General features: G+C 37.4%; 3 protein-coding genes across 5 annotated transcripts in view; 2 read left to right on the forward strand and 1 right to left on the reverse strand.

Annotated features, from left to right (window-relative positions):
- The window catches only part of LOC112553802 (serine/threonine-protein kinase ATR-like), a 43,139-nt gene extending 33,983 nt beyond the window's left edge, over positions 1-9,156 (forward strand). For 2 of the 3 annotated variants that reach the window (XM_025221254.1, XM_025221255.1), the window contains exons 57-71: positions 496-564; positions 861-913; positions 1,193-1,226; positions 1,637-1,752; positions 2,727-2,856; positions 3,740-3,829; positions 4,397-4,504; positions 4,768-4,925; positions 5,660-5,755; positions 6,118-6,271; positions 6,968-7,033; positions 7,182-7,267; positions 7,473-7,581; positions 7,785-7,898; positions 8,294-9,156. In XM_025221254.1, coding sequence (XP_025077039.1) covers positions 496-564; positions 861-913; positions 1,193-1,226; positions 1,637-1,752; positions 2,727-2,856; positions 3,740-3,829; positions 4,397-4,504; positions 4,768-4,925; positions 5,660-5,755; positions 6,118-6,271; positions 6,968-7,033; positions 7,182-7,267; positions 7,473-7,581; positions 7,785-7,898; positions 8,294-8,353 — 1,443 coding nt within the window. In that variant the 3' untranslated portion in view covers positions 8,354-9,156. Of the gene's footprint in view, positions 1-495; positions 565-860; positions 914-1,192; positions 1,227-1,636; positions 1,753-2,726; positions 2,857-3,739; positions 3,830-4,128; positions 4,182-4,396; positions 4,505-4,767; positions 4,926-5,659; positions 5,756-6,117; positions 6,272-6,967; positions 7,034-7,181; positions 7,268-7,472; positions 7,582-7,784; positions 7,899-8,293 lie in introns of those variants that run through there. The other variant, XR_003097111.1, reaches the window with a different exon arrangement.
- A 67-nt stretch (positions 9,157-9,223) lies between these two features.
- LOC112553807 (U6 snRNA-associated Sm-like protein LSm6) lies at positions 9,224-13,128 on the reverse strand. Its single transcript, XM_025221259.1, has 4 exons — positions 12,998-13,128; positions 12,517-12,637; positions 9,752-9,865; positions 9,224-9,551 (listed from the first exon to the last, which is right to left on the reverse strand). Exons 2-4 carry the CDS (start codon positions 12,605-12,607, stop codon positions 9,520-9,522), a joined length of 237 nt encoding a protein of 78 aa, XP_025077044.1. The 5' UTR covers positions 12,608-12,637; positions 12,998-13,128; the 3' UTR covers positions 9,224-9,519.
- A 70-nt stretch (positions 13,129-13,198) lies between these two features.
- LOC112553805 (iron-sulfur cluster co-chaperone protein HscB, mitochondrial-like) lies at positions 13,199-16,258 on the forward strand. Its single transcript, XM_025221257.1, has 2 exons — positions 13,199-13,792; positions 14,353-16,258. Exons 1-2 carry the CDS (start codon positions 13,241-13,243, stop codon positions 14,722-14,724), a joined length of 924 nt encoding a protein of 307 aa, XP_025077042.1. The 5' UTR covers positions 13,199-13,240; the 3' UTR covers positions 14,725-16,258.
- The last annotated feature ends 2,349 nt before the right edge of the window (positions 16,259-18,607 follow it).

Below are 18,607 nucleotides of genomic sequence, written 5' to 3' on the forward strand. Positions count from 1 at the left end.
TTAATGTTCCCCAATTAATAGTTCACTCAAGACCTTACTCAAAAAGATTCAAAAACAAGACTGACACAGATGCCTCAACAGGTTTTTTTAGAAGTCTGATCAAAACTTCACAACACAATATGAAGGAAAACTGTCAACTTTCCCCTTCCTGTTAAGGACACAAAGTAGCAGCAAAAATTAGTCTTTCTTTCTCAACCCTAATCTTCACAATTTATACAAGTAGAGCCTCTCAAAGACACCATTACCTCAAAGTAAAGGAGTCATGAGATGTTCTCACCTCACTTGTGATCTGTCCTCCTGTCTCTTTCCTTTCCACCCAAATGATTAAAATAAAAAAAAACAGAACAGCAGTTTTGTGCCATTAGAGCACTCAAAAAACTGACCAAAGCCTATCTTAGATGGTTGCTTCTCGTTTGCTTTTGGATTAGTATGTACAAATTTTTCTCATCCCATGATATTAGGAATACTTAGTGAAAGTGACTACACTGTGTGCAGGGGCTGATAGCACATTTATTAACCTGCTTTCCACAGCAGGCAATGTGGATGATGATGTCTGTTTCCAAGGTCTGTGCCTTTTTATTTATGTTTTGATTTTCATTTCTTTCTTTTATATTGTCTACATCTTTTAAAATTTTTTTCATTTGTTTAATTTATCAGTGCAGAAGTGTCAAGAAGGAGAAAATCAAAATGAAACTTCTAGTGTTCAACCGAAGAAAATATTTATGCAGTCATTTATCAACTTTTTGAAAAAAAAAATCGTTAATAATGTGACATTAATATCTACATGTTATAAAAAAACTTGAGTAAAAACTTAATAAATCATTTTATTTATTTTTAAAGTAATTTTTTTATTGCTGCAGTCATCATATACAGTGCGATCTCAGAGATGTCAAGAAATATTTGCAGCTGTCAAGTAAGATTTTCACTTCTCTATTATAATTTTATTGAATTTGGTGTCAAAAACAGGTTCGATTGCGTAACTGAAATCACTGTTGAAATATCTTTGTTGGAAACTTAACAAGATTTTCTTTTATCTATTTTGATATGCTGATTAGAAAGTAAACTGATTTGCATATGGCCATGGGGCAGCTCTCTTAAAGTGTGTGTGCATGTGCGTATGCTTATGTGTATTCTTCCATTTGCTTTTCATTATCACTATTAACATTTTCATTGTTTTTGTTTTCTGATGCAGACAAAAGAAACCTGAACTCGAAAAACTGATTCAGGTAATTATTTTTAGATACCTTTGTCTCATACACATGTAATTATTAAACATCACACATGTAACTGTAAAATTACATTATTTGTTTAAGAAGCAAGTTCCTTTTGGCAGTGGAAAGTTATTTTGAACCTTAGTCAAGCATTTGTTTTTCACATATGTTTACTACACTACCAGAGTAGTGTATTTTCAGTTTAAAATTCTAATTGTTTAGGTTAGTAATCATAACATTTAGAAATCTTGTCTGTTACATATATATAGGCAAACACATTTTTGCACTTTCATTCATACTCTCTCACTCTCACACACTCTTATTCAAAGAGAGAAAAGTAAATTATTTTCTTAGCACTTTCAGATGCTTTTGAGATTAAACATGTCCAAAATAGCACGTTTGACATGCATATCTTTTGCTCCTAGGATGCAACCAGACTAAGTGAAAGACTTCTAGAGGTGTGTGAGAAAGATGTTGGTAGGACTACTACTCTTAGTCTGTCTACCAACTTCAAAGCTCTCAAACGCCTCCTGGATGAACCGTAAGCAAACTTAGTCTTTATGTTTTTTGTTTTAATAAACAACAAAGTGCTGTAGTATTGCAGTTTGAGGAGTAACAGTTATTTACTGGCATTGGCAGTCTCTGTACTCTCACATCACATACACACACAACACACATATGCTCCATGCTTTTTGTGTTGACACTAAAGAGAAACAAAAGTAGTCATATTTGCATCATTAAATTTTTAGTAACATTGAAGAAAATATATAAACATACCTTGACTCCAGTGCAAAACATACAAAATGCACATTGTCCATTTGCTCACACAGTGAGCCACAAACACTAGACCAACACTGTCACTATATGTTGTAATGCATAGATTCATGCTTTGAGTTATTTATATGAAGTTTATTTCTTGTCTTAATGCACTGAGTCACGAACTATTCAATATGTATTGTGTAGAGCAATTGCAAAGTGTCCTAATGTACAGTAATACAAACTTTCTTGCGCCACACAGTCAATAAAATTCTCTCTAGTTCATCATAGCTGCTTGAGGCCTTGATGTCGAAGTTACATTTTATTCCAGTCCCGGCACTTTCTTTCTTGAAATTGTGTTTTAATTAAACCATAATTATTAGAATTGCATCAACATGTGGCATACATGTTGATGCAATTCTAATAATAATGGTGCTGCTAAAAAAGAGGCGTGGCACATGCATATGAAAACTCACTTTTAAATGATATATCTATATATTACATGAAGCAACTTTTCCACTTTTACTTCTCTTAATCTTCATCCACACTCTTTGTCAAAACATCATCTGTTTGCTGACACTTGCGTTCCTCTCTTGTTTGGTTAACTGTCCCTTTGTAATTATTTTTTCATAGGGCATTGAGGTTGCCCCCACCCAAAGACATACTCTTTACAGCTTCATTTATTATTATTAAGCAAACTAAAACAGAACAAAGGGATATAATTGCTTTTATTTGAGAGATTGTTGTTTCTTTCAACAGGAATTTCAGTGAAATTATGTTGCCTCTACAGTCAGCAATGACGGTAACTTTGCCGACCGTTGCAGGTGGTCAAGCTGGTCATAATCCATTTCCTGATCATTTAATTTATATCAAAGGCATTGAAGACACGGTCAGTTCATATTTACTAATTGATGATATCTCTAAAGGGTATCTGTGATAAAAGATGTATGCACTACATTAAAAATGTCACTACTACTATGTTGTGCAAATTTTATATTTAAAAATTTTATAAAGTGGTCATAAGCATCATCAAGTCAGGTGAAGATGTACAAAATAACACTAGCTCTGTCAGGCAGGAACATTAACTCAAACAAGCCAGCAAAAGACAAAGACAGCAAGACCATAACAAGCGATGCAGGACAAAGAGACCGCTGAATGGAACACTATCCTCCTTTATAACTTTTGTGTACGATGAGAAGGCATTCAACAGTGTAGACAGGGATGTCATCTGGAGTTCATGATCCACTGTGGCATTCCACCTCAGCTCATAAATATTATCTAGGGATTGTACAAAGACTCGTCCTGCCAAGTTATTCACAACAGCAGACTCACTAAACCTTCGTAATGAAGACTGGCATAAGACAGGGCTGCATATTATCACCAACAATCTTGCTGATGGTCATAGACTGGATTATGCGCAAGACAACCCAAGACAACAACACCGGTATCCAGTGGACCTTCACCAAACAGCTAGAGGACTTGGACTTTGCAGATGACATTAGTCTCCTATCTCATTGGCAACAACATGCATAAACCAAACTGAGTAAGCTAGCAGAGGAAGCAGAGAAGACTGGCTCAAAGGTCAACAGAAAGAAGACCAAAGAGATGCCCAAACCCAGGTCCACTGGCGAGGTGTTGTTGCGGCCCTATGCTCCTCGAGGAACAAAAAGGAATAAACAAACAGGTGAACTTTATTAAACTTGTATTCAAGAAATATTCAGAATGTACAAGTAATGCATTTGTGAAGTAACATACAAGAATTCCCTTTTCAGATCGAAATCCTGCAGTCCCTGGCTCGGCCCAAGAAAATCACTCTGGTTGGCAGTGATGGAAGGTTGTATGCCATGATGTGCAAGCCAAAGGTAAGAAAGTGTGTAGGCTGTTGTCATAATTATATTCTTTTAATGGAATTATTACAGGGTTGTTTTTTTTTTTGTTTTATCACTGACACATCTTTTTCCTTAATGTTTTACAGATATAAACTTAAAAGATGAAGGCAAAAAAAGAAACATAAGAACTATAACCTATTTTTAAATTTTCAACTGCTTTTTTTTTTCAAAGCAATTTGCAGCAGACCGCTTCATATCAGTCCCTAATTTGATGTGTTGTATGCTGTTCTAATTCCTGTTTAAAAAAACGTTCTCCATCTCTGATTGACTAGTGTATTCACCAAGTGCAGGAATGGGAAGTTCTCTGTATTGGCAAGCATTTCAGGTACATCATGTTTGTGAAATGTTTACCATCACAGCCTCTGAACTATGGTTTCTGTAACCTCATCTAACGATCAAAAAAGTGTATTTGTATTATTAGCTAGAGATGGTAGACAGAATCTTGATGTTTATGTGTCCAAAGTGAGTGTTAATTACTGACACCTATTTGTGACAGCTCTTGATGCATATACATGAACACCTCTTGCCTGTTGCTTGCAGGATGACTTACGCAAAGATGCCCGTCTCATGGAGTTCAATGCCATTGTGAATAGGTTCTTGTACCGGGATGCAGAATCTAGACGCCGGCAACTTCACATTCGAACATATGTAACTATTTCCTTGAAACATGTTTCCTGCCCCAGCCCATGATGGTGCTCAATGAGTGAATCATACATGAGAAATAAATTGCTAAATGCTGCAGTTAAACTCCTCCTTTATTTTCTTCTCCTTCATCACAGTACTTTAGATGATTTCTATGAGTTAGAATCTTCACAAAATGAGATGCTTGGTTGAAATGACCGAGGTTAAACTCTTGGATGCTTGTTTACAATGGGAAGTCCTGAGTCAGCCTTTCTGTTGTGGGTTTGCAGACAGTCACACCTTTAAATGAAGAGTGTGGAATAGTTGAGTGGGTGAACAACACCAGCGGCTTTCGGCATATCCTGGTACGGCTGTACAGGGAACATGGAATTCACATGTCTGCTGCTGAACAGCAAAGCATCATGCCTGCTAAAACTGCCTCACTAGAGTGAGTACAATATCAAACTGCCTCACTAGAGTGCATACATAATGAAATTATGCCTTATGAATATAGACAAGAGACATACTTATGTAAGTGGATAAATGGCAACGTGCATTTCGCTCATCTAACATTAACAAAGCCCATTTAAAAAGCAGCCTTTTAGTACAGCATACATGAATATATATATATCGTTATGTTTATTTCACAAATTTCCCTGCATTTTATCACGCTGTTTAATCCATTGAAAGGTCATTCCAAGTTGTTTCTTTTTGTACTTGTCCAAACCAAAAATGTTTCACTGCATAGATCTGATGGGATCAGACCAGTAATGACAGCAAACTTTGTGAAAACTAAAAATATATGTGCATACTGTTTTGATAGTCTTTTCATAGGTTATGGAAACCAGCCTATTTTTGACAGAAATTTGAGACATTCCTTTTTTTCATGAATTATGCAAAGTTTTTATATGAAAAATTCTGTAAATCTCATGGCCTCATGTAGGCGGTGATGACGTTCCTCTAGAAGCTTTTGTTGATTTTCATTCTGAAATGCACAATCAGTTACTTTACAAAGATTAATACAAGCAAGGATGGTTAAAGACACCAACTTGTAGGTGTACTTTGCATGCTAGTTCACAAATCTTCAAGCTGTTGGTGTTGCTTTCACTGTTTCTTGAAAAAAAAGTGTTGAAAATTAAAATAAGCATTACCATTTTGATGACTGTGTTCTACTGTAACAAGAGTCAAGATGGAGATTTTTAAGCAAAAGTTGCTTCCCCGGCACCCTCCAATCTTCAGAGAATGGTTTCTTCGCACTTTTCCAGACCCTACATCATGGTGAGTTGGGTCACAGCCATTGCTTCCAATGCATTTTTTAAAGTATATCTACTGTGACTTTCAGTTATGATTAATGATTCGGATTTTTTTTTTCGTAGTTCTTATGACAGGTCATGCAGATTTATGCTGAACACTTTCTTGTCAGTTAAGGATTCACCTTGTTTAGACTGACATCTTTAAGGGAATATAGTCTGAAAATTGTAACATGATCATCAGCTGACAAGCTGAAAGTAGTAGTATTTCAGATTCTTAATATGCTCATAGTTTGCTATGAATATCTCAGAACTTGATTACAGCCCTTATTTCTAATTTTGTTTTTTAACGGTTTGTATTTCAACTGACAAAGAGATACATTTTAACAGGTACAATGCACGAGTTGCATATGCTCGCACAATGGGTGTAATGAGCATGATTGGCTATATTCTGGGACTAGGTGATCGCCATGGTGAGAACATCCTCTTTGACTCCACTACTGGGGATACTGTGCATGTCGACTTCAACTGCCTTTTTAACAGGGTAAAAACTTTTTTTATCCACTCTACTTTGACTATTTTGAAACATTTGCGTACAAATGTATATGCACTCTCATGTAGTAAATAGTTTAAAGCAGTTTTTATTTCTGATCCTGATCAGTTTTTAAAACAGATGTTGTGTAGCCAAGCAACCTTTTTTTGTTTTTTTAAGGTTATAGCTATAAATCAGATTAGAAAGCCTTTAAGATAGCTGCAGCCTGAAAATAAAGAGGGGACCTCTAGACATCGTCTCAAGTTATGGTCAGGCTCATGCTTGGCATCAAGTCCACAGATCAAGTCTCAGCTATGTCTCTGTGGCCATTGTCATTTGGATGTGCATGTCTTTTTGCTACCTAGTGAGGTGTTTGGTGTTAGCCTAATATCCTATTCACAAGCTTTTTCATTGTCAGCCAGAAGACATGTCAAAGTTCTGTTAAGTTACTAACTTGCTGGTGAAACAGCTGCACGTTTTCAAAGTGGTCTCTATGATGCAAAAGAAACATTTGTGTGAACAATGCTGGTTTGATGGCATTAGCTAATGATGTTTTCACTTTCTCTGTTTTAGTGTATCAGGTCTTTATGAATTCAGGAAATATTGCAGTTGACACTATTCTCAAGACAGTAACAGAGGGAACTTTCATTCCCCATTTTCCTGCCAATAAATCTGACATCTTTGTCTTCTGTGCATTTTTATTTAAAGGGAGAGACTTTTGAATGGCCAGAGAGAGTTCCATTCCGCCTCACACAAAACATGGTCTCAGCTTTGGTGAGTGTCTTTATTTTGCTAATATTATTTATAAGGCTATCCTTACACTTCCAGAATAAGTTTAAATGCCATTATTCAGTGGTTTTGTATGCCAAATAAAAGACTAAAAACATTCTTTAGATTGTATAAGACATTTTTTTTTAACCAGGGTCCCATGGGTTGTGAAGGGATCTTCAGGCGTGCATGTGAAGTGACACTGCGAGTGGTCAAAGCTCAGACTGACCCTCTTATGAGGTGAGGAGGAGGTTTAAAGGCCAGTAACAGTATCTGATGTTTACTAGAATAATATATTTGTAGTTGAATACAGTTTTTTAGTGATTCACTTTCCTAATGATCTGTTGGTTTAGAAACCTTTAGTTTAGTGGTTAATAAATTTGATTAGGGGATATTCACAGCAATAGTAATCAGCTGAACATGGATCTTTGTTACCTTTATGCAGCGTCTTAAAACCATTTATCTATGACCCGCTGGTTGAATGGAGCAAGCCGACATCCAGAGACAGAAGGTTAAATCAAGCAGCAGAAACTGGAGAGATCACAAATGAGCAGGTACACCTGCCAGTAACTAATGAAAAGTATACTGCCTGGCCTGAATAATTTATTACTTGATGTGTGAAATAATGTGCATACATTAAAATTGGTTTGAATTATCAGTTTTTACAATTTCTTCAAAATGCAGCTGTCTTTCTTCATGTTGCAAAGTCCTTGGGGTCATATTAGACTATTCATAACATTCACACTGATGTTAACAGGCTCTTACATGTGTGCAAAACATTGAAGACAGACTGCGAGGGATATTGAAGCTGAAATCAAAAGCAAGAGGGCTGCCTTTATCCATAGAAGGACATGTCAAGTATCTGATTCAGGTGAGGCCCAGTGATGGTGTCCCACAGTCTTAAAATTGTAATGACCTTTACAGATGCCTTTTATTTGTGATGGACAAAAATAATTGTAATCATCTAGTAACATTGATGTGCTCTTCTTTTCATTTGGAAGAATCTTTGTCAATGGTTACTTAACCTGGCATTGTGGAAAAATTAGCAATCCTTTTGAAAGGCTTAAAAGTGATCTCAGCAATTCCCATCATAAATCAATATAAATTATTGTACTAAGGTGAGTGGAAGAGTAGTTTTCCTCTTTTGATGTTACGTTTCAAAGTGTGGAAAATACCAATATTAGATGATGGAGAAAGACTTTTCAAAACAATCGGTAGTTGAATTAATGTTGCCAAGTTGCAAGTGTTTTACCATTACTGTTTCAGGAAGCAACTGATGAAAAGAATTTGTGTCAAATGTACATTGGCTGGGCTGCTTTCTACTGAATTCCCATCAGGTTTATATTCGGCGTGAAAGTGCATTCCGATGGTCTAAAACCCATACTTCTAAGCATGATGCAAACAGCTAGACTAACCCTGATGTTTTTTGTCTAGCACAGTTTCTGTTATAGGAAATTGTGAGATCAAAAGTTATTTTGACTAAATAGAGCCCCAGGAGCAAATTACAATTTGATCAAATTTGCATTAGATCACTCGAGCAATTTTTGAATAATTTTGTCGAAACTGCTTTTTGGTTATTCTGCTTGTGAAGTGTGTTGTTGTGAGCAGACAATGTGCCTGTGATCAAATGGTTGAGCTTTTCTTTTTTGAAAAAAAATATTCTTACTGTTAACCTTTTTATTTTTCCTTGCATGAACCATTTCATTTATTAAGATGCCACCTTAAAGAATTTTCATCTGGCAGCTGTTTTCATTTTGTTTTTCAATTCTTCTTAAACTATCTTAATAGTGTTGTCAGACTAACAAATGATTAGACCCTAAATCATCAGAAGTTGGCAGCACATATCATTAAGTCCTTCATAAGCTTCACAATATGTGATTCTAAACCACAAACTGAAACAGGAGTGCGTATAAACACAAAATTTGGATTATCTGATGATGTATGTACAGGCCATTCTAGTTTACCATATCATTCTTGATGAATACTGTAGATAAATGTGCTACCATAAAATAAAAAGGTACCTCTATTAAAAGGCACCTAATATAAAAGCGCTACAATATATATGCATATTCTTGTTGCATTTTATTATCAGATAAGAATAAAATAAAAATAAATTGTTTTAAATGCAATTAATCTGCAATTGATTTATGTGTCTGCATTATCAAATTCATTATTTTCTCCCATGTAAGAAATAACTGACATGTAACAGATGATTTATTGGCTAATTTTGCAAGTGAGATTTTAGTTTTACACAAAAATCAGGAAGGCTTTATCACGGACAGACAGGTGCCACATTCATTCGGAAAAGCAGACAAATGTCAAGACCAAAATGACAAGCAGAAAATGATCTTAAAGAAATGTACAATGCAATGCACACATTAGAGATGCAAGCAAAACATCACTACCCAAAAGCATCCTTTCCCACAGTCATGCAGTATTCTTTCAGTCCACTGGCTGTTGAGTGACACAATCAATGCCCCACATCTCTGCAATCACCTTCTCTTCTGTGTGCTGATGTATAGCACTGCACAAGCACAAAAAAGTCACAATTGATGAAGCTGTTCAGTTTGTTTTTAAAGCTTACATGTGTTGAAATATGTTTGCAATGTGGCTAATCTGCAGATATTCCATGTCACAGAATGAAATTAATATCTTCATGAATGTTATTAATCAATGCCCTTCCACACACACACACAGAGCCTGATTATTAATGCAGCACATTACCATTATTGCCTCTAATGAAAGCATCGCCATATTTGTTCTTCAGCTGCCCGTTGACATACTCTTCAGTCTGCTCTAGGGCTATGTTCATGTAGCCATCCAAGCATGCCAGAACACCTGCGCGCAAAAAGTTAAAAAAAAACCAACACAATAAACTTGCTTTCATGGACTGGAAAATTAAATGATAAAGTTCAAATGTTGTGGACAGCTACACATGAATAAACATCTTCCAGCACTGTCACTTAAAACAAGTAACAGCATATAAATTTGTTCCATTTTATTTTACTTACCACCACCACCCCACCAACTACCATTCCTGTCACTATTACAGTTGCTGATGTTGAAGATATTAGGATGCTCATACAGAAAGGGAGTAATAAAACACAGACCAAAGTAGGCATATGCATAACACTACCATCTACAACCTGCTGGACAATATAAAGAACTTGTGCTCACTTCATTGATACAATGATATGCTCACGCGCCCATTCTTAACTGTATGCTTAATGACAAGGTCTCTAAACTTTTAACTGCATTTGGTTGGTAGAAAAGGGCTTCAACCTAGTGGTTGTTTTGCAGTGGAGACCAGAGTAGCCCCTGATGGCCAGCACTCTGAGTAGGTGTCACAATGTCCTGAATGGAAATCTGAACTCAGTACCTAGTAGTTTTCAATACAGTACAACTTTATTCATCCACAAGGGCAATTAAAGATAGTGCTCATAATAGATAATACATATACACGTTGAAACAATTTCTCTCAAACACACAAATTCCAGCAACAGTAGATACAGTTGCCTCAGATCACCTCCAGCTAGTACAAGATCACTGCCAGAAGAGTTTATCACATGGAATAAATGAGTTGTAGTGATGATTGGTTCTGTGTACAGGCACTGCATATCTACAGCCAGACTGCAAGAGCAAGAGTGAAAACATACATGCCAATACATAATCAGAAATAGAATGCAGAATGCCTTCCTAAGGATTTGCTGATGACATAAGGCTGCTAAGTCCCTCTGCATGATACTGGTGATCTTGGAACATACAGTGGAACCTCGGTTAACGAACTTAATCCGTTCTTGAGAGCTGTTCGTTATCCGAAATGTTCGTTATCCGAAACAATTTTTTCCATAAGAAATAAAGGAAATAGATTTAATTGGTTCCCAGCCCCTGTTGACTCGCTAATATATGAAAGTTACAGGCTATATATAGGTACATGTATTTGTGTTAATGAGAACAGTTATAATGCAATATAAATGGAGTTAAATAAACATAAAAACATTAACGAAAGCATTTAAACATCAGAAAACTCGCCGTTTTAACGGCGTGGGTGGAAGCAGGTGTGGGGAGGAAGGGGTGGAATTACTGATCGATTCCCCCTCCATGAGCACACGTGACATTGTAAAATCGGGGGTGACTTCCTTTTTCTGTAGCTTTGAGGTTAAAGGAAAAAAACTAGTCCAGTGTCTGTTCCTTCTGCCTTTTTGTAAAACTCTTCAGTAATACGACATCACATATCCGACAGACGCATGCCACCTTTATACTTTGAAATCATTTCCTTTTTCAATTCATTTGTTGGCCGCTTCCTTGTCATTACCTCACTACTATTAATTGCTCTTAATCTTCTTTGGAGCCATGATTGAGGATTATCTTATTAAAATAAAGCACAAAAATCACTAATAAGAAGGATGCGCATAGATAAGAACGACCGATCGTAACTGTGTCTCGAGCGCGAATGATGACATGCTGGTCGGTCACGTGTGGTTCACGTGGCTGTTCGTTATCCGAAATTTTGTTCGCTATCCGAGACAAACTTTTAGCGAAATTTTTGTTCGTTAACCGAAATATTCGCTATCCAAGGCGTTCGCTAACCGAGGTTCCACTGTATTAACAAACAAGACGAGACTATTCCTATTTCCTAGGCTGTGGAACCAAGAGATGAAAGAAAAAATGATGAGACTTTCAATGAAAGAGTGACAGCACCTAGTGTGGATGACTGAGCTGACAGAAAGATCTGAGTTTCCATAGGAGATACAGTCGTCGTTAGCTCTTATAGAAGATCATGTTCGTGTTTGTTCCATTTAAGCTTGTTACCAAAGATAGTACCAACATATTTATGAGTCGACTATCTCAATGGCATCATCATTTTTAGCAAATTTTACAAGAAAGCTGCTATCTGTAGAGCATCTAAAACTGTTAGTATAGAGTATGAACAATAGTGGAAACAAGCAGCAGCCTTGAGGGGAGGGAACCTGTACAAGTGACAACAGGATCTGAGAGAAGACCATTAATGGAAACTCTCTGCTGCCTGTTAGTTAAAAAGTTGAAGATTCAGAGAGTTGGTTGGTGAGACAGATGGAAGTCTGAAACTAGACTCTCCACCAACAAGTGAGATTGCAGTGTTAAAAGCAGAAGGAATATCTGCAAAGAGAAGCCTGGCATGAGCTCTAGGGTTTCTCCAGATGCTTGCACAGAGTATTTAATATAAACAGCCTAGCATCATCGACACCTCTTCCAGCTCTGTAGGCAAACTGCAGTGGGTCAAGATATTGATCAACAGCAGTAATAACCTCGCTCTTTACAATTTTCTCAAATGATTCCATGATGAATGATATAGTGCAACTAGTCTGAAGTCGTCGAGTTGACAGGGTCTAGTGATTTTGGCACAGAGACACGGGTGATACTGCAATACACAAGCAAAAAAAAACTAATCAAAACAAAAAATAAAGTCGCAATGTCTAAACGACTTATTTAGTAATTAAGCCACAAACCTCGATAATCCACCCCAGAGTTCAGTTTCACCATAACAGGTCTACCAATGATCTGTTTTAGAAAATCACTGGGTGTCTGTTTCTTGCTCATCCTCGCTATTTAGAGCACGTTGTCAATAACCTGTAAACAATACCGTAGACTGAAATCAGATTTTGACATAAGCACGTTCTAATAGTAGACCCCAAAAGAGACAATGTAGGATCGTACAAGCTTGTACATGGGACCTTTACATTCAACGATTTTCAAGCTGACCTTTCCATATCTGACCATTATCATTTGATTTAGCAACAGACGATGAGGCAGATTTGACAATATTAGCATTCAGTAGTACGTGCTTCGAGTTACGTGTTTGATGTAAATTATGGGATGCTTATTGCCACCAAACATAAACTGATATTGCAAGACAAAAATATTTAAGCATAGTACATGCCATTTTAAAATATAATTGTATACAAAAATAAATGGCATAAGCGAGCGTACCGGACTGCACACAGCTAACGTTGCTTGGTCGTTTCGAAACCGGATGTGGATTACAAATTTTAATTTGCTTCTTTTCATGAGCCATAAATAAATGAAAATTATAAGAATGAAGGATTTGTGTTAATAACTGTAGTAATATTTTCAGGAAAGATACTGTAAATTATTTTTTTAACTGTTGATCAGCCAAAGCCCCCCTCCTCATTCATAGATAAGCTGGGTCATGTGACTGCTGCATGTTACAAAATGGCAACCGCCATAGAAAGTTTAGCGGCACGCAGCTTTAAACTTGGCACATGCAAACGAGCTTGTTTACCAAATCTCCGACAGGCAGCCAGATCATGCCATGTGACCGCCCAAGAGCATGTATCGTCTTTGACAAAGAATCCGCGTTCTTCAATTTCTTTGGCAACGTCAGTCATTCGAAGGTCATCATATGCATCACGAAGATATCTTTTATCAGACGTGATTGCTCTTTCATCACCTTTCGTAAACAGCATTTGTCTACCAGCGAGGACTTACTCTGTATTGCCACAGCGAGCGATATATAACCACCCCATGCTACAGAATGATCACGAAGAGGAAAGAAAATGTTGGAACTGTGGTAGAACTACTGATCCGTCCGAAGAGCTCTTCTTCTGCAAGTGTGGAGTTGTTCAGACTCCAGCTGACGGCATGACGTACTTCACTCTGTTTGGAATAGACCAAAACTTTGAAATCGATATCAAGAAATTGAGTGAAGAATACAAAAATCTTCAGAAACGTCTCCATCCTGATATGTTCAGCAACAAATCAAAGGTACGTGAAGGAACGAGAAACACTTAACATCGATATGCCATGCGGTGACGAACACTCAACGAGACAGCTAAATCCGCCGATTTATCAGTTTTCTTACAGCAGTCAACTTCAGCGTCATTTTACTATCACCAATAACATTTGACAGGTATTAATAAACTTCACTTCATGCCACTGAGAAGAGAATGTTACACTTTGTCTACTGCTAGCATCAAAGGCATTGCTCTGTCTTTTCCTTTCAGCAAAATCGTAAGAAATTTACTAGACATTTTAGTGCGGTTGTTTTCATTTCACCTTTCATCCTGGTTTGAAAGGTTTTAATTTTTAGTTTTAACTTTGTTTCAAACTTATTTCACAAGAGTTTATGCTCTCATCTGTTTTTATCGTTATATCTGTAAACCACAGACATTAGCAGTGTGAAGCATGCAACCATCTGATATCATGAAAACATTTTTTGCAACAGCTCCATTCCATATAAAGTAAGCAAGATATTAGAGGCTCTTTATCCAGATGAATAGCAATGAAGAAATGAAATACTAACCACAGACTTGTTTGATTTTCAGGAAGAGCAAGAATTAGCAGAGCAACAGTCGGCTTTTCTGAATAAAGCATACTTTTCTCTGCTGAAACCGCTGCCTCGGGCCCAATATCTTCTTAGTCTTTATGGCTTTGACATTGAAGAGGGATCCACAGAAATGAACCCAGACTTCCTAATGGAAGTCCTAGATCTGAACGAGCGCATAGGAGAGAGCACGACTGGTGAAATGGAAAATATAGAAAATGAGATAGTTTCAAAAATACAGGAGTATACCAAGCAATTATCAGATGCTTTTTCCAGTGGTGATATCATTAAAGCAAGAGACATTACCAGCAGGCTGAAATATTATGACAATGTGGAAGCAAAAATCAAAGCATTTTATCGAGACAGAATGTAGTCTCCAAATTTTCAGTAGGAGCTTTTATATGTTCACATAGATCAAAATATAGACCATTAAGGTTCATTAAATTTGTCTTATATCAGACTTTTTCAAAAATTACTAATTCCCAACATTTAATTGAACTGAACTAACCAAAAACTGTTGTGTGAGGCATATACTTTTGTCATGAAACTGTTACCAGAGGTTGCTTTTTTTCTTAAATGCCCTTTGACTTAAAGAAAAAAATTTGTTGTTTCATTAACACATTTTTGTAGTAGATGGTAATATAAACAGTTTTGAATATTTGTCAAAATCCATTCTTACCTCAGAAACAATAGTGTTACAACAAATATCTATTTTTTGTGTGACATTCTGTAAGTGCAAATATTAATGAGAAACCTTTACATGCATGTATTTATAAATGATTGCAATATTTTGTTTCACCTTTAATCATTAACACTTTTGGTGCAGTGTGGAAAAACCTACAGGGGAGTAGGTAGACATAAGCATTAAGCACTACTTACTGTTTTTATGTGATATAAATTAACTACTTTGGAAAAGATTATATTTTCAAGAGAGAGTCACCTTGCTAAAAAAAAAATCAGATTTTGAATCACAAGTGAAATGAAAATGTGAAATATACAGCGGCTGTCATCTATCTCGTTGCAAGCTCCTGTGATTTTGTTTGCAAATGTGAAAGCAAGCTTATTAGGTAGGGAATGTTCATGAGGTTTGCTGTACCAACCGGTCAGACAAGGAGACAAATTTTCACAAGTGACATAAGCAAAGAGGTTCAGCTGAATTTCTTTAGGGAGTGCTGAAAAATAAGCTCGTTAAAGGGAAGATAACGCGGTTCTGTGGTTGGATGTTGACTGCGGAACGGAATAAATGGTGCTAGCTGGGGAGAAAGAAATGTCGTACGCTAACAGTATTAGAGGATACAGTTGCCTCCACAAGACTCTCTTTGTTGTCGCTCTCTCTCTCGTCGATACCATCACGCATTACGTCTTCAAAATTTACCAGACACAGTAGAAGCTCGCCGAAAATGCTGGGTAGTATTCATTCCTTTAGAGCCCCCAATTATGTCTTATAATGCAGAAAATACTTGTCGAAGTAACGTGCAAACTATTCACGTACCCGACTACCTTTTGGAGACATCAAGATATTCCTAGCAGATCTGGCAAAGCTCAGACAAACAGTATGGAACTGCATCAAGGCCGACAAACACGCAAACGCTTTCCACACTCTTTCATGCTCAGAGATACACTTTCGCACTGTAATTTTATATTTTTCTTCATTATCACCCAATTTATTGCAAATTTTGAGCTGCCTCATCGCACGATACATTTCCCTGTTTCATAATAATGTTAAGTTGACATGCATGGTCTTAATGTGGCGAAATAGTGAAGCATTTTGTATTCTTACACTTGTTAAGGCTGGCAGCTCATTTTTGTCGGTCAATTTATAATCACGTCACCAGCCAAAAAGAAATGAAGCCATATTCTGTACAACAATAATATATATGATGTGAAATCAACATCCCACAAAAAAACGCGGAAACGTTCAAGATATAATTGTAGAACTGAACAATTTTTCTCGCCGAGTGATGTTTGATATACATTTGTAGCAGCAAAAAAGCCCCGAAGCCCAACCCATCGAACAGATGTCACATAGTGAACCCAGTGCCTCTCACTGAAATGGTGACAGGTGAGTGTTTTAACCACTACACTACTGGTAACCCAACGTAGGCGCCTTTGATGTGACCATATTATGATGGTCAACGCGTATGCATGGCCGTGATAACATACATACATATAACCCACTGACACACCCTGTTGGGTGCGCAGTAGTTTATTAGGCTTCAAAGTAACACCAAACTAGCAAAGACTTGGAAGCGGCTGACCTGTCTGCAGCTCGCATTACTCTTCCCTCGCCGCGGGGCCATTGAACAGACCCATGCAGACGTTGATGTCATTCTCTCGAAGGACAAACATAGATGGTCGGTCGGCCTTGAATTCAGGAAGATCAATGTTGCGGAAATCTTTTATTTCTGTCACATCTGCTGCCCTGGTTCCGCGCTCAGTCACATAAGAAGGAAAATGTCGCTAGAAATTGAATATCATTTATGCTTGTACGTTTTTGCACCGAGGGTAAAATAAATGTTGTTACAGCAGACGTAATAAAGTTGACCATGCAAAATTCAACTTATTGTTATATTTTCTGGATCAGAACCAAAATAGTAAGAAGACCACTCTACACAGACAGGCGTGCAGTCACGTGAAGTCGTCCCCTTCACCTCAATCTTGGCTTTGTGGTGAGCTCCGTTGATGTACAGGTCACGTTTTCTCCCCCTTTGCGCTGCATGCATGGCGACAGCACGGTTGTCAAAGAGTTTGTCCAGCCCAGACCTGGGCAAACGTCGGCCCGCGGGCCGGATCCGCCCGCTGGCCGCCCACCAGTAAATATACTATATATACAGTATTGGGTAAAACTGAGTTAACTATATTAGTCCGGCCCTCTAGAACCATCCCAGTTTCTCATCCGGCCCTCTAGAACCATTCCAGTTTCTCATCCGGCCCCTTGGGAAAATTAATTGCCCACCCCTGGTCCAGCCCCATGTCAGAACCTCTGTCGCTAGCGCAGCTCCATTTTGGGCAGGTACACTTTGTGTAGGCGGAGAGTTGACGATCTTGTTCAGAACCTATAAACAGAGCAGGTGGAAAACATCGCGTCTGTTTCGTCTGAATAAATGTCGTATCATTATTTATTTAAATTAATACTTTTGATGATCTTGATGACACTAATGCTGCAATGCAAAATTTAAACATATCAGCCATCGTCACATTCATCACTGACATTACAACGTGTTGTTAAGTATAGTCGTGCTCATTATAACGTGTTGCTAAGTACAATCGTCTTCCTTTAGTTCTATGGGCCGTATGTCTACCTCTGTCACCTCTGTGACTTCTAATGCTGCCTCTGCTGTTTTCATCAAGTATACTTCTGATACTAAAATTACCGCTACAAGTTCTCCAAGACACGACAACAATTAAGACTACACCAAAATCAGGAACAATAGTAAATGGAAACGGTGTCTGCAGCAGTAGCAGCAACAGCTACAACATTGATAGTAAATGCTACCTCGGTCCCATCAACAAGACCATGAATTTATATCGAGGGGAGGACAGGGGAAAGGGGAATGCTGTACCTGGGCCCGTGGATTTTTTCCCTTTTCTTTTAATGAAAGGTTGGCGTAACATTCCTCACTCTGGGGATATTTTTTTTTCTATGCGGGATCCTATATATACAAGTTTGAATGTTTGATCCTTTATAACCGTTTAACGTCATTTTCCCTTACTCACTAACCACTTACTCTATGTTCAAGTAGTGATGTACATCCTAGTGCACTTTTCCTGATGTTTGCAGTCTATATACGTTACTGAATGAAATGTAGAGAGTTACTATCGAATTATAAGCGTATTTTTTACAATTTTTACAATTACAAACTGGGAAATTTACAATAACAATTAATGTGGCCCGGAGAAGTCGTCTGCTACGGGGCCGGCCTGTGCTGGCTCTCGGTGGCCCTGACGATGACAATAAATTCTAGTGGACATTTTCAAAAGTTATATTACAATCAAATATCTGGCAAGACATAATATAAACATATATGATAAATTATTTTGTTTGTGTCATTGTATTTCTCCTCAGAGCACGGCAAGTTGTCATCACGTCCATGCGTAAATTCAAAAACGAAACCTCTCATGCTCAGACCTACAGGCGTAATGACAGGCACAAACTAAAACTATTTAAGACTATATTTTATTGAATATAAATGATACAATTTATGCCTATGTACTTTAAATGTTTTAAAGGCATTACAAAAGGTTTTGGAGATTAC

Source organism: Pomacea canaliculata, linkage group LG13 (genome assembly GCF_003073045.1).
Source record: "Pomacea canaliculata isolate SZHN2017 linkage group LG13, ASM307304v1, whole genome shotgun sequence".
Lineage (NCBI taxonomy): Eukaryota > Metazoa > Mollusca > Gastropoda > Architaenioglossa > Ampullariidae > Pomacea > Pomacea canaliculata.

Excerpts from the sequence above, each read along its gene's own strand:
- LOC112553807 (XM_025221259.1), bottom strand. The coding sequence starts at position 12,607 with ATGAGCAAGAAACAGACACCCAGTGATTTTCTAAAACAGATCATTGGT. Across the intron at positions 9,866-12,516 it reads CTCTGGGGTGGATTATCGAG|GTGTTCTGGCATGCTTGGAT; the intron begins GTTTGTGGCTTA and ends TTTTGCGCGCAG. Across the intron at positions 9,552-9,751 it reads TTTCATTAGAGGCAATAATG|TGCTATACATCAGCACACAG; the intron begins GTAATGTGCTGC and ends GTGCTTGTGCAG.
- LOC112553805 (XM_025221257.1), top strand. The coding sequence starts at position 13,241 with ATGGCAACCGCCATAGAAAGTTTAGCGGCACGCAGCTTTAAACTTGGC. Across the intron at positions 13,793-14,352 it reads TGTTCAGCAACAAATCAAAG|GAAGAGCAAGAATTAGCAGA; the intron begins GTACGTGAAGGA and ends TTTGATTTTCAG.